Source organism: Centruroides sculpturatus, unplaced genomic scaffold (assembly GCF_000671375.1).
Source record: "Centruroides sculpturatus isolate CEXI.00-Female unplaced genomic scaffold, Cexi_2.0 scaffold176, whole genome shotgun sequence".
NCBI lineage: Eukaryota > Metazoa > Arthropoda > Arachnida > Scorpiones > Buthidae > Centruroides > Centruroides sculpturatus.
The window spans coordinates 763,697-778,456 of NW_019384551.1; the positions used below are offsets into that span (position 1 = coordinate 763,697).

Below are 14,760 nucleotides of genomic sequence, written 5' to 3' on the forward strand. Positions count from 1 at the left end.
TGTTGTTTCAATTTAAATAAATGTAAAATTCCAGATATTTTTCAAAACTTGTAGCTTTCTTAACTTTACAAGTTTACATATCTTCATAGTCATGTAAGTTATGTAATAAAAATATATACATTTAAAAAAAAACTATGGGTTTTTGCTGAAGTTTGATCTACTTTATCAAGAGAAAATATGATAAAAAATTTTTTTATTACAATATAGTCAAAATTATTAAATATTATGCAGACTATAGATAAAAATTGAGCATTTTAATAATTTCTTTGTAGAATGATTGTGTCTAATATTTTATTTTCTGTTTCTACTGAAACCACAGTTAATATTTAAAATTAAATCATAAAATTTACAACTACAGAATAAGTAAAAATAAAATTATATTTCTGATTTTATCATCAGAAATATAATTTACTTTTACTTCTTATTTAAAGTTTTGTTTCAGTTATATAAAATGTAGTTTGACTTGTTTTTATGTAAAAGTTCTAATTTAGCAATATACTATTTTTATCATATAGTTAATTTTATTAAAATTAATTAATAATACAGATATAATTTATTTCACTGAGTTGGTAAAAACATTTGTATATTTTTGTGTTTTTTAGGTAGAATTTCCACCAGACATATGCTCTAGAGTAACTTTTGTTAATTTTACTGTAACAAGAAGCAGTTTACAGAGTCAATGTTTAAATCAGGTATTCAAATTAAGATAGTAAGAATTTTTATTAAATTTTGATATTTACTAATTCAAATTGCATTTAAGGTTTTGAAAGCAGAAAGGCCTGATATAGATGAAAAACGATCTGATCTATTGAAATTACAAGGTAAATTTTTTGTTCACTGTAAAAAAAAGTGGATAAAAATAATATGGTTGGTTGATTTTGAATTTGAATTCTTACTATTGGGTTGTTTGGAAAGTAATTTCGTTTTTTTTACCACTAGACGGATTAGTCATATTTTTCCTGCCATTTTCATTTTAAACCATATTAACATTATATACTTTGACAGCTAGCATTTTAAGGCTTATTTGTAAAAAATTTTGTTTGATTTTGTGCAATTGTTTATTTTTTGTGTCTCATCAAATATGGAAGATTGAAAGCAGCATTTTCAGCATATTTTGCTCTTTTATTAACAAAAATGTAAGAATGATTTTCAAGCGAGAAAAAAATTGTGTGATGTGTACAGAGAAGATGTATTGACAGAACGACAGTGCCAAAACTGGTTTACAAAATTTCCTTCTTGCAATTTCAATATTGAAGATGTACAACATTCTGGAAGGCCAGTTGAAGCCAATGAAAACAAAATAAAGGTACTGATTGGAGCAAACTGCCAAATAACATGACNACGATAATGTCAAATTTCACACAAGTTTGGTAACTAGTCAGAAACTGTTATAACTTAGATGGGATGTGCTATCACACCAATCATATTCGCCAGATCAAGCACACTCAGATTATTACTTGTTCCGGTCTATACAAATTTTTTTTAACTGTAAGACATTTACTTGAAATGACAATGTCAAAAATCACTCGGATTGGTTTTTTGTAAGCAACAATCAAAACTTTTATGAATGTGAAATCATGCTACTACCAGAAATGATGACAACAGGTATTTGACCAAAATGGTCAATATATAATTCAATAAAATATTTATTTATTATAAAAATATTGTTTTTTTTTCCACAGAAAAAAACGAACCTACTTTCCAAACAACCCAATATTTTTAATGTATCAGATAAACTACATATGAAAATGATCTTTAAAGAGAGACTTTTTATTTGAATACTATCATAATAAACTAAACCTGAATATCATATAACAATGTATTATTTTTAACTACTGCATTTAAAACTTTCTGAGTAAATTTTTAAAGATTAATTTTTGTAATAAAGTTTGTAATTAATTTTAATTTTGAAAAAAACTTTAATATACATACATTTATTAAGTAATTGATATTAAAAACATTTTTCATTATTATAATTTTTTTCTTTTGAAAATTAGCAATTTCCTTTTTTTATTTATTATATGTAATATTTGTTAGCATATATGTTTTTGTATTATTAAAATATTTCATATTTAATTACAAAAGAATTCCTGCTTAACTATTAAAATTAGACATTTTTGTGTGTGATATTAGTTATAAACAAACATCACAAAACACAATAAATTTGTAATGCCAAACAACCACTGGATTACATTCCGGCTATTTTTCCACAATTATATTTAATTATTACTAAATAATTTGTCACTAGAGGGAGGCATTAGATGCCATCTCTCATTAAATTTAATAATTACAATTAATACAGTACAGCGTTGATTATCCGAATCAATTGGGGACTGGGGTTGTTCAGAAGATTGATGTTTTGAATAACCGATTATGTACGAAAAAATATGTTAATTTATCCCATCTTGACATTTTTCTCCATTGCGTGTCGCTTCGCGTTGAATTTTCGTCGATGTTAAGCCTATCGTTAAAAATTATTTTTTTATTTTGTACGAACAAAACAAATATATTGAAAAATATAAAAACAATAAAAAATTATACTTCAGAAGTTAATTTAGTGTCAAAAACGTAAAATATTTGAGTGGCCCAAGACATAGCCAAAGATTGCAGCCCCACAGCACTGGCGAAAATTTAAATTTGCCTACTGGAATTCTTTCGGATGATTGACTTTCTGATAATCGACGCTCTACTGTATTTATTAAATAATTTAGAATATTTTGAAACTAAAGAATTGGTCCAGAGTGGAGCTCAAATCTACAACTCCCACTTACAGTAAGACAGTTGTTTAATGCTGATTCGATATAACGCGGTCTGCTCAAAGCCTTAAAAAAACTGAAAATTTACACTGATTCAAATTATCACAGCATTTCATTGATTCATATATAATATGATTATTCCCAAACATGACCCAATCAGCAAAAGGTGGCAATTCATTGTAGTGCTGTATTTCCCCTAAATCTCTGTTTGTTTGGTATAATTTTGGAAAAAGTATAAAATCATGGATGTTATAGGCAGTATCAACTTTGCTTGGCAAGAATTAACTGATAAATGCTTGAATGGAGCACGGAGGAATGGAGGTATTCAAGGATTCTCAACAAGAAGAACTTGTTGTTGACCAAATTGTCAACCTAATCAATACATCAGGACTAGGAGATGTAGGTGAACAGGATATTGAGGAGTTACTGCACGTTTCTGGTGAGAGCCTTATCAACAATGATCTTCAAAAACTGGCAGAAAAAGGAATTCATGTAGAACTGAAAAATAATAATTCTGAAAACATAGAACCTAAAGAACTTGCTACAGATTTCCGAAGTAAAGTTTGGTAATGATAACTGAAATCATTGATCAAATTGTAGCAAATGATCCAGATTTTGAAAGGAGTGCAAAAGCTAGACAAGGTGTTTTGCATGTGATCTTCTGCTACCGACATTTGCTTAATGAAAGAAAAAGAAAGCGACAAAGGACACTAGATAATTTCATTGCAAAATAATCAACAATTTCAGAAGAGCCAGGAACTTTATCACAAAAATGAACTTTATATTTATGTGTTATGTAGCATATATTATTATACAAATTAATATAAAAATAACTTAAAATAAAAATAAAATCTGTTTATTTTTGGTTACGTGTTCCCTTTCCCTACTTACTGTATGTTAAAATAACTTTGTTTAATGCTATTTCATTTAGCACTTTGTTGCCTAGGAATGTATCCTAAGCACTAAATGAAGTCTTACTGTACCATGCAGATAGGTTGCCAGTTACACTACTCAAGCCTCCAGTCTGATCGCCTCTTCCAGATATATTTAAATATGATATAACCATCTTTGGTTACATAATTATTAAATTTAACCGAGCATTGTTATATCATATTTAAATGTCTGGAAGAGATTGGACTGGAGGATTGGGTAACGTAACTGGCAATACATCTGCACAGTAAGCAGTTGTTGTGGATTTGAGTCTCATTCTGGGCCAAATCTTTTTTCCAGAATATTCTAAATTATTTAATAAATATTAATTTAATAAGAGATGGTGCCTAATGCCTCCCTCTAGTGACAAATTATTTACTAATTAATGAAATATAATCACGGAAAAGTTGCTTGATATAATCTAGTGGTTTGTTTGATATTAATTATGATTAAGGCAGGACATTCAAAAATCAATATTAGAAAATGCAGGATTAAGGTTTCAAAATATTTACTTATGCACAGTTAATTTTGAACATCTGTTAAGTTGTATTTTTGAAAATAATTACAATGTTTTTTAAAAGAAAATAGATGGTCATGCAACAATTTTGTTTTTCATAATAGGTGAATTCCATGTTCGTCTAAGGCAACTAGAGAAGTCATTGTTACAAGCATTAAATGATGCTAAAGGACGTATTTTAGATGATGACAGGTAATTTTTTGAGTTTTAATAAACGATGCTAACATAAATACAAATATTTAAATATTAACATTTACAAATATTAACAATAATATAGTGTTATTGGCACTTTGGAAAAACTTAAACATGAAGCATCTGAAATCTCACACAAAGTAGAGGAAACTGACAAAGTTATGGCTGAAGTAGAAACTGTATCTCAACAGTATTTACCATTATCTCAAGCTTGCAGCAGCATTTACTTTACTTTAGAAGGATTACATCAAGTATGTTTTTGATTTATTTTAGATCTGTTTTATGTAACCTTAGTATTCTGTTAATTTTGTGTATTTAATAAGCTTTTATTAAGTTTACATATTGAATTTGACATATTTCATTAGCAAATTCTCATTTTGTTTAAAATTTTCTCATAATTTATGTATCATGTAAACTTTTTTTAATGAATGAGTTTTCAATTTTAATCAATTAGTAATTTACTAATAAAACTTTTTGCACTTCATGAAAATTTTTTTAAATTCATGTTTTTGGATTATATCTTCAATTTATACTTCAGTATTCAAAAGCTGAAATTTGTTAAATTATTAAGTTCATATATGTGTTTTACTAAGACAGATTATTTATTACTATATTATTTTAATTAAAAATCAGTGTTAAAATAAATTAGTATAAAAATAAAATAATTAAAAATATGAAAGTGTTTATTTAAGAGTGCATAAAAAATGTATTTAAAATTTATAATTTTGAATACTATTTCAGTCTATGGCTAAGTAAATGAAATATAAAATAGTTCATAGATTATAATTTAAATATTATATATTAATTTAATTTATTAATGATGATAAAATATAACTATTTTCAGGTTCATTTTCTCTACCAATATGCCTTGCAATTTTTCTTGGACATGTACAATGATGTCCTCACCAATAATACTCATTTAACAGGCATTACTGATTATAGTTCTCGACTTTCTATCATTACTTCTGATCTTTTCCAGGTAAAATTAAGTTAAATTTTTTATATTCAAAAATATTTATTATAAATATTGTTACATGCTTTACTATTATTCTTTTATAGACAGTGTATAATCGTGTAACAAGAGGTGTCCTTCACGAAGATCGCCTGATATTTGCTCTTTTGTTATGTAAAATTTATCTCAGAGGGCTTTCAAGGTTTGTAGTTTAATGAATATTTAAATTTATCAATATTATTGATTAGACACAAACGAAAAAACTTTTCATTGGTATATTAGTTCAGCAATGGTAAAATCTTTTTTGTAATAGAATCACTGAGAACAATTAGCTAATTGCATGCATTATATTGTTTTGCATTACAACAAATTAAGGTTATTTTCATTTTAAGATTTCTCACTTGAAAAAATTGATGATAATTGTGAGAATTTAATGTTTTGTTTTTTATATTTAATGCTTTAAAATTATTTTATCTTTGAATGTATTGAAATATGAATATGCACACAATGTATAAATTGATTTAAGTAAATTTTACTGGTTTAATTTTTTATTATTTGTAAATTATTAAAGCATTTAGACTTTATATATGTCATGTAATATATTTTGAATAATCATCCTGTTTTCTAAACTGATAGAAAAAATTAATTATTTTTATTGGCAAAATTTCAAAAATTTGTTTAAACAGAAATATATAAAGTTTTTAGAAACTGTATTTGACAGATTATTTTATTTTTAATTTTCTAATTTTTAGTAATAAATAATTTTATTTTATTAGAAAATATTTTTGCTTATTTCAAACTGACTACCATAAATAATTAATGTATTGAAAACAAATTCATTCGGTTTTAATAAAAATAAACATTTTAATTATTGTTATTGTATTAAAAACTAAATTTTGAGTATTCAAATTTTAAAATATCATATTAATTTAATGAAAATTCTAATCATTAAAAACAAATTTAGCATAATATATGAATAATTGAGAATTAATCTTTACTTAAATTTCAGAGCACACAATAATTGTAAAATCACATTAGGCTAGATGCATAAAAATAGTATTATGATTCACATAATTTGAAAACCTATGTAGCAACTAGTCCAATCAAATGATTCATTCAAGTATTAACAATATAGAACTATTACTAACAATTACTTATTGACCCCCAAAAGAATGATAAATGAAAATACCACAGTTTACTATCTGGTCAGTACTTCCTCTTTCCACTCAAAATTAATTATGGAATGCAATAATTTGTTCATACTGTATAAACTGCACAATGCAGTAGACAAAATAGGCTAAAACAGTGACTGAAGTTTATACAATATTCAAGGTTACCAGATTACATACATAATAAATTGCCAAATTCTTTGAAAAAAATCAACCAAACTGTTCAACTTAAAAATTTATAATTATTGTACTGTTTTCTTATTTTTGAGAGTTTTTATTTGTGAAAATTACTTTTTCTGTAAAAAAAATACTCCAGTAGAGTAAAGATCTTAATCTAGCATGGCAGTTTCCATCTTCTCAAATTCTATATTCATTTTATAAAATTTGTTATTCCGTTACTTTACATATGGAATGAAACTAACAGTAATAATTGCTTTTAACCTAGTTTTATTACAATTAATCTTGGACTATAATTAAGTTTTATATCAATTTATGTATAAAAAACCAGTGCATAGTAAGAGTTTGGTTATTAGCAAAATGTCAAGAAAATTTTATTAAATAAAATTTCTGTCTAATTTAATAAATTGCATTACCATTTTCATTGTATTCAAAAATTATAACACAATGCTTATAATTTCATGCATTTCTTAAAATTTAATAATTACATAAGAATTGATCTTTCAGCGAACCTAATTTCGAACACGAATTCCATCACTTCTTAAGAGGAAAAGAAGGAATTTTACCAGGACAGCCAACAATTCATATGGCTGGTCTCAATCCAGACCAGTTGGAAAATGCAACTGCCTTGTCCAAATTGCCTGCTTTTAAAAATTTACAACGTAAATTAGATAGTCATGAGGTTTGTAATGTTTAAAATTTTTTAAAAAGTAAATAAATAAAATAATGTTTTATAATAACATAAATCTGTTTTCTTGGAGCTCATTTAGAGTAACAGTTTTTCATTTACAATAAAGGAGATTTTTATTATTTAAAAATTTTGGGGTTGTTTTCATTATCTCTTATTTCAAAATTTCAGAACTTTCCAAATTGGATAGAAAGTAGCAATCCTGAACAGGATATCCCAGTATTATGGGAAGATGATAGACCACTCACTCCCACAGGAGTAATAATGCATCAACTTTTGGTAATTCAAGCATTTAGACCTGACTCTGTCATATCCATAGCACATCAAGTTGTCAAGACTGTTCTTGGATCTACTTTTACTCAAGCTGCTGAATTAGAACTTGATCTTGCAAATGTAGTTGAAAATGAGGTAATTTTATTACTCACTTCTATAAAACCAATCTATTAAAATATGTTAAATGAACAATTGTGGAAATATGCAGATTAAATCAAGCACTCCTGTTCTTATGTGTTCTGTACCTGGTTATGATGCCAGTGGGCGTGTAGATGACTTAGCAGCTGAACTAGGTACCAGTATTACATCCATAGCTATTGGTTCTGCAGAAGGTTTCAATCAAGCCGAAAAAGCCATTAATTCAGCTGCTAAAACTGGAAGGTTTGTAAATCTTTTATCTTGGTATGAATTTTCATTCAAATTCTTATTATTATTTTAAATTATTCAGATGGGTAATGTTAAAGAATGTTCATCTGGCACCTCAGTGGTTGGTGCAGTTGGAGAAGAAATTACATACTTTGCTACCACATCCATCATTCCGTTTATTCTTAACATTAGAAATTCATCCTAAGGTTCCTGTCAATCTTTTACGTGCTGGTCGTATATTTGTTTTTGAACCACCACCAGGTATAAAAGCAAATTTGCTTAGAACATTTAGTACAGTTCCTGCTCAACGTATGATGAAGGTTAGGTTTTTTATACACTTGAAAATAGATTTTTTTAATTTTATTTTTCTTTTACAATACTCTAAGATTAGTTTTGTATATATGATCATTTTTATAACAGGCTCCAGGTGAAAGAGCACGACTTTATTTTCTACTGGCTTGGTTCCATGCCATTGTTCAAGAAAGGCTAAGGTACTGTCCTTTGGGATGGTCTAAACGTTATGAATTTAATGAGTCTGATCTCAGAGTAGCTTGTGATACATTGGATACCTGGATTGAAACAGTTGCAATGGTAAATATTGTTTGCTGCTGTTTTTACTAAGTTTGTTTAAATGAATCTTGCTCAAAAATATTGTTTAACAGGGACGTTCCAATTTGCCTCCTGAGAAAGTACCATGGGATGCTCTTGGTATTTTATTTAGTCAGTGTATATATGGTGGAAAAATTGATAATGAATTTGATCAGGTAATTTTGAACATTTGAACTTTAACAATTATGAAAATAACACCTAAATTCAGAAGAATGACTGGATGTTATAAATTTTTCAGCGTCTACTAAACTCATTCCTTTCTAAGTTATTTACGTCACAAAGTTTTGAACCTGATTTTGCATTAGTTTCTGGTGTAGATGGATCTGATAAAGCAATTATTATGCCTGAAGGCATAAGGTAAAAATCTTGGTTTTTTACTTTAAAAAATTATTTTTAAACTTAAATTATCGTTCTCTCTTTTAGAAGGGACCAATTTTTGCATTGGGTAGAAAGTCTTTCAGATCGCCAAACACCATCTTGGCTTGGCCTTCCAAATAATGCAGAGAAAGTTTTGCTGACTACACGAGGTAACATTTCCAAATATGAAAAATTTTAAATTCACATTATGGAAAATTCATTCAAAATTAAATTTGCAGCATACGATTTAATTGCCAAGTTACTGAAAATGCAATTGTTGGAGGATGATGATGAAGTAGTTTATTCTTCAGAACAAGAGGTTAAGAAACGTGAAACTGATGGAAGACCAGCTTGGATGAGAACATTGCAAAATTCTGCCTTAACTTGGTTGAGATTAGTTCCACAGAGTTTACAAATATTGAGACGCACAGTAGAAAATATTAAGGATCCATTATATCGTTATTTTGAGAGAGAGGTGTGTATCAAGATATAAGTACAGTGGAACCTCAGTATACGACCTTAATCAGTTTTTGGTGTTTGGACTTATACCGAATAGGACGTATACCAAACCAACCTTTTCTATAAGAATTAATGTAAAAATGATTAATCCATTCTCATTTTAAAAAAATGGCTGGCTTTAAACACCTGGCTTTCCTCGCTAGTTTCTGCTTGATTTTTCATGAGATCAGCATGTATCCTTTCAAGTTTCTCGCAAATAATTTCTTCCAATACACTGTCGCCGGCACACTGTTTTTCAGTTATCCAAAGCAAAAGCAATTTCTCGACATGATCTAATGTCTTTGATCTCTGTTTACAAATTGATTTAACCCCTTTCGCAACGTTAGCAAATTTAATAATGTCTTTATTTTTCACGATTGGCGATATCGTTGTTCTCGGAATACGGAATGCAACAGTTAAATCTCAAACATGCGTGCCACCTTCATATTTCTCAACAGTCTCTTTTTCAGTTCCATTGTGATTCTAGTCATTTTTTTATTTTTCCGTTGCCCTTTTGCAATTCATGATTAATAAAAATAATAAAATGTTACTTACAAATTAAAATCAAAAGAAATTTAACAAAGTTATAAACCGTAGCACCACGAACGTCTAGTCTGGTGTAGTGCTACAGTAGAGTCTCGAAAACGCGGCCTAAATTTTAGCAACTTTAACGGATCATCCTAGTAAATCTGCAGATTAGCTAACTTTCGAGCTTTAGCGATAACAAATACACTGTGTACAGTAATTTACCTGATAAGACAGACCTCAGAAAAATACTTTGAGGCATAAAGCTGTCTATAATGAAAATTAATTAACTAAGGATTTTTTTGCCCTGCCAGGGTGTGGCTGAGTTATTTGGACTGCCGGGTTATCAAGTGCCGAGTTTTCGAGACTCTACTGTACTTGTTCATAGATGGCGCATATAATTTAATTAAGTCATATACTGAACAAAAGTTGTATACCGAGCAAAATTTGTTTCGTCCAAACAGGACGTATTCCGAATTGGGCGTATTCTAAAGCACACGTATACCGAGGTTCCACTGTATTATTTCTTATAAATATTAGTTTTTTTAATAAATTTTTAGTAATGATTTTGGAAAGATGATCGTTGGTAATGATTTTTTAGTAATGATCGTTATAAATCAGCTGTATTATAAATTGAATTTTCTGCTCTAGGTAAATGCTGCATCAAAACTTCTCCAGATTGTCAGACGTGACTTGGAAGATGTCATACTTATCTGCAAAGCTGAAAAGAAACAAACTAACTATCATCGTAGTATGATCAGTGATTTGGCTAAAGGTTATTATTTTAATAAATAATCCTTTTTTTGTTTTTACATTAATTGAGTATACAGAAAGAAAATTTTTTGTACCAGATCTGAATTTAAAGTAACCTTTGCCCATCAGTAGCTGAATAGATAAAATCGCTGAACACTGGTAGTTGGTCCCAGATTTAGTTGTCCAATGTACTAACTGCATTTCTGGGGATTTTATATGTCTAACACCTAAACTGTGTCAGTTTCCCATACGAAGTCTTTCCAGAAAGGATTCTTGATAAATCACTCGCACATTACATTGCTTTATCACATATTACAACAACAGCAGAGTAAAATATTTAGTATGTTCTTCAAAATTTTCATCTTAATATATTAACGTTTTACAATTTTTATATGTGGAACAATTTCCTGTATTGAAAGTTGTTTTAAAATACATAATACAAGAAAAACTTTTGATTCTATTACATAGCTTTCAAGATAGTAACTTACAACATTGTGGGCTAAACTATATTTCAAATTCAGTTATCTGTAATAGTTAAATGAATTTTCAGTTAATATTTAAAAATAGAAAATTAATGATGTTTGAGTTTCAAAATTGTTTGAATACTGTAGTATTCATTACCATAAGACTCTTTTTACTGTTCTAACCATAAATCTGAACTTGATATTGCACACACATTTAAAAACTAATCTTCATAACTTCCATTTCTACATACTCCTTGGTTAAACTGTACTAAAGATGTTGCTCTTAAGTATGGGTGTTTTTATGCATAAGCAAAGTAAGCATGTGCCTACGGCAGCAAATTTTTACAGGTGACATAATTTACACTATGTATATCTGAATATAATAGTAAAATCAATGGTTCAACACAATTATTTACTGTAAAAATATATAATGAAAAATGTCAAGAGTGTTGTTACACATTTGTAGTGTGCAAATTTCAACAAACTATTACTGATGATGTGAAAGAAATTAAAATTATTATGAATGATGGAAGAGTGGGCGAGTTACCAAATTTTGCAGAATTCTTAAAATGCCTTTGCTCTTAAGCTATTCATTCAATTAATTTGTTTCTTAGCTAAGAGTAAATCTATTTTAAGCTTTCTATATTTTTAACTACTATATTTAGTTAACTATTTAATGCCGATTGTATCCCAATTAGATAATTCACTTTATTAAAAGTAATATATTTTCTTGTAAAATTGATACTCATTGATGACAATGATTTACAAATCAGTATGTAAATTGTTTTCTTAAATTTTATAAAGTACAATTTCTAAAATTGCATATCTGTGTGCTTGCATATATGTTAACATATACTAAATAACTATGTATTTTTATTTTATAGGAATTTTACCTTCTCACTGGCGTCAATACACAGTACCCCAAGGCTGTACAGTCATCCAATGGATTACCGATTTCTCTGACCGTATCAAACAATTACAGAAAGTTTCAGCAGCCTCTACTTCAGGGGGAGCTGCAGCTTTGAAAGTAAACAGATTTTGATGACACCTCAATTACATTGTTTTAATTCTCTATTGTATTTATTGATTCATTTATTATTTAATGTTTCAGAATTTACATGTTTGGTTGGGTGGTCTGTTTAATCCAGAAGCTTACATCACAGCTACAAGACAATATGTTGCTCAGGCTAATGGCTGGTCACTGGAAGAATTATCCATGGAAGTAAGTAAACTGTAATGTAGTATATTTTTTGCTTAAATTTTAGTTGCTTAAAATAGATACTATGTATCATAATTTATAATTTTTTTAGGTAAAAATTGCAGATAAGGAAGGGGATGATCTTCCAATGGATGAGTGTAGTTTTGGGGTAACAGGTAAGATAAGATGTAAATTGTAGACTTCTTGAATTTACATCTAATATAAATTTATTTGATCAGGTTTGAAATTGCAAGGAGCAGAATGCAAGAGGAATCAATTATATCTTACATCAACCATATCAACAGATTTACCACTAACCAGTTTACGTTGGTTAAAGTAAGTTTTCTATTTAAATGTTTATATAATTCATTTCCTAATTAAATCTGATTTTTTTTTTATCTTTAATTTTCAGAACCACTACAATTGTGTACCAGAAAAAGGTTAGTAAATTTTTTATTGATTTAAATTTTTTTTTGTAGTTCACTCTTTTGTAATTTATAAAATTTGATTTTAACAGATAACACTCCCTGTTTACCTGAATTCCACTCGTGGAGATTTATTATTTACAGTCGATCTGGCAGCTGGAGAAAAGCAGCGAGAGCATAGTTTTTATGAAAAAGGTGTAGCTTTACTATGTTCCACCGCTCTGGGTTAATAATCACTTATACTTTTGGGGGGTAACTATATATTAAAACACTTGTGATATTTATAACTATATTAGATTTTTTTGAAGCCACCTTGGATTTTGTCATAATAAAGCTCGTTAAAAATAGAGGGTAAATTATTGATTTTTTATGTCCCTTCAATATCTTAAACTAAAAGATTGAAATGTCGTACGATTTATTATTTTTTTCAATAAATATTAAATTTGAATAACACGTTTTGTACTGTTTTGGTTGTAGCAAAATGTTTCCTATTTGAATTCGTTTGATAGCACGTGATTCGAATGTCAATAAACATTGGAACATTTTGGAAGCTATTCCGGCGCGCTTGGCTTCTACACACTCGAGATAGATTTAGAAGACGTCATTAAAAGACAGGGCAACGAGCCAAGTGGGTGAAGGAGTCCGACGCAATTCTACTCTTCACCCGCGTCACTGACGTAAGTGTTAATGTACTGTCACCGAACGATAGCTTCGCGTTCCCGTGCCAACGACGCAACAATTGTTTTCTTCCCGTAACAGCTGATGATTCGAATGGGAGCGGTGAAATTATGGATAGTCTGATGCGTTCGGTCGGCTTTGGTGTACACAGTTACCATCCTTTTCGTCGTAACACGGAGAAAAAACATATATTCGATTTACAGTATGCGTGCAAATGCGTCATTTTACGTCGGACCGGCCTGAAAAGGTTAAAAAGCCATCGTTTGCCGCTTCCAAACTTGCTTCTGAGATACCTTACTACGTTATCCACCGATGAGTTCGAGGAACTGGAATGCGCTCCGTTCACCGATATGTTCGATTTGCATTTCTATCATCGCGCTCTGACGTACAGAGTGCGTTGCAAATTGGACTGCAATGAATATCTTGCTACGTACGACTCTGATTTCTTTCCTCGGAAAGATAACAGGAGCAAATGGATGGAAGTGGTGCACAAATACGTTATGTCGGTGTACGCCATCGTCGTGGACGAGCCTACGGGAAATCAGTTTTATCTACTCGATACTCCGACAGCCAATCTAGAAAGTATTAGAGGTGTTATGCTGAAATCTAAAATCGTTCTACCAGAGGATCATCTGTGGAAGTTAGTACATCAACTCAGTACTGCCCTCATCTATCTAAGTTCAACCGGTGTAGATTACGGGTCGTTTTCTCTCGATAATTTATACATGGTCGGTCAAAGACTAGTGCTCGAAAATGGATTAACGAAGAAGAACAAGCTTAAAGAAAGCGATAAATGGAAGGTGGAAGACGATCAAAGAAGTTTGGTGCAAAATCTAGGTCGAGTGTTGAATAAGTTAGTTTATGCCAATCGTTTGATCAATAACGTTGATTATTCTGACGATTTGTTAAAGATTATAGGAGATTGTCAAAGTGGTGATCCTCCAGAATTGGAAAATATTAGGCTTTTATCTAAGATGAGATCTAAAACTGATATAACCTGTCCAGAAATACCGTTATGTAATTTCGTTAAAAGTGTAAGAGATGCTCGTTTACGTTCCTAGCCATAATTTTTTTAATTATTTATTATAATTTTCATTCAAGTTTATTGGCGATTTAAATATTCTATATTAGTAAGAAAAAGCTGGATATATTCTTTTTGCTTTTTTATGTAATTATTATTATTATTTTGGTTATATTTTTGACATAATAAAGCTATAAATTGGTCTTTATCGC

At 29.2% G+C, this 14,760-nt stretch overlaps 2 protein-coding genes across 2 annotated transcripts in view; both read left to right on the forward strand.

The window, feature by feature from the left end:
• The window catches only part of LOC111623677 (cytoplasmic dynein 1 heavy chain 1-like), a 196,279-nt gene extending 183,015 nt beyond the window's left edge, over positions 1-13,264 (forward strand). The window contains exons 70-88 of the mRNA XM_023366346.1: positions 4,481-4,646; positions 5,240-5,374; positions 5,455-5,549; positions 7,201-7,375; positions 7,553-7,789; positions 7,863-8,035; positions 8,103-8,340; positions 8,441-8,611; positions 8,683-8,784; positions 8,868-8,986; positions 9,053-9,156; positions 9,226-9,461; positions 10,661-10,784; positions 12,111-12,253; positions 12,338-12,448; positions 12,537-12,600; positions 12,664-12,760; positions 12,837-12,864; positions 12,942-13,264. Of these exons, the coding sequence (XP_023222114.1) occupies positions 4,481-4,646; positions 5,240-5,374; positions 5,455-5,549; positions 7,201-7,375; positions 7,553-7,789; positions 7,863-8,035; positions 8,103-8,340; positions 8,441-8,611; positions 8,683-8,784; positions 8,868-8,986; positions 9,053-9,156; positions 9,226-9,461; positions 10,661-10,784; positions 12,111-12,253; positions 12,338-12,448; positions 12,537-12,600; positions 12,664-12,760; positions 12,837-12,864; positions 12,942-13,079 (2,656 nt within the window). The 3' untranslated portion in view covers positions 13,080-13,264. The remainder of the gene's footprint in view (positions 1-4,480; positions 4,647-5,239; positions 5,375-5,454; positions 5,550-7,200; positions 7,376-7,552; positions 7,790-7,862; positions 8,036-8,102; positions 8,341-8,440; positions 8,612-8,682; positions 8,785-8,867; positions 8,987-9,052; positions 9,157-9,225; positions 9,462-10,660; positions 10,785-12,110; positions 12,254-12,337; positions 12,449-12,536; positions 12,601-12,663; positions 12,761-12,836; positions 12,865-12,941) is intronic.
• A 116-nt stretch (positions 13,265-13,380) lies between these two features.
• On the forward strand, positions 13,381-14,760 carry LOC111623663. Its single transcript, XM_023366332.1, has one exon. It carries the CDS (start codon positions 13,638-13,640, stop codon positions 14,586-14,588), a length of 951 nt encoding a protein of 316 aa, XP_023222100.1. The 5' UTR covers positions 13,381-13,637; the 3' UTR covers positions 14,589-14,760.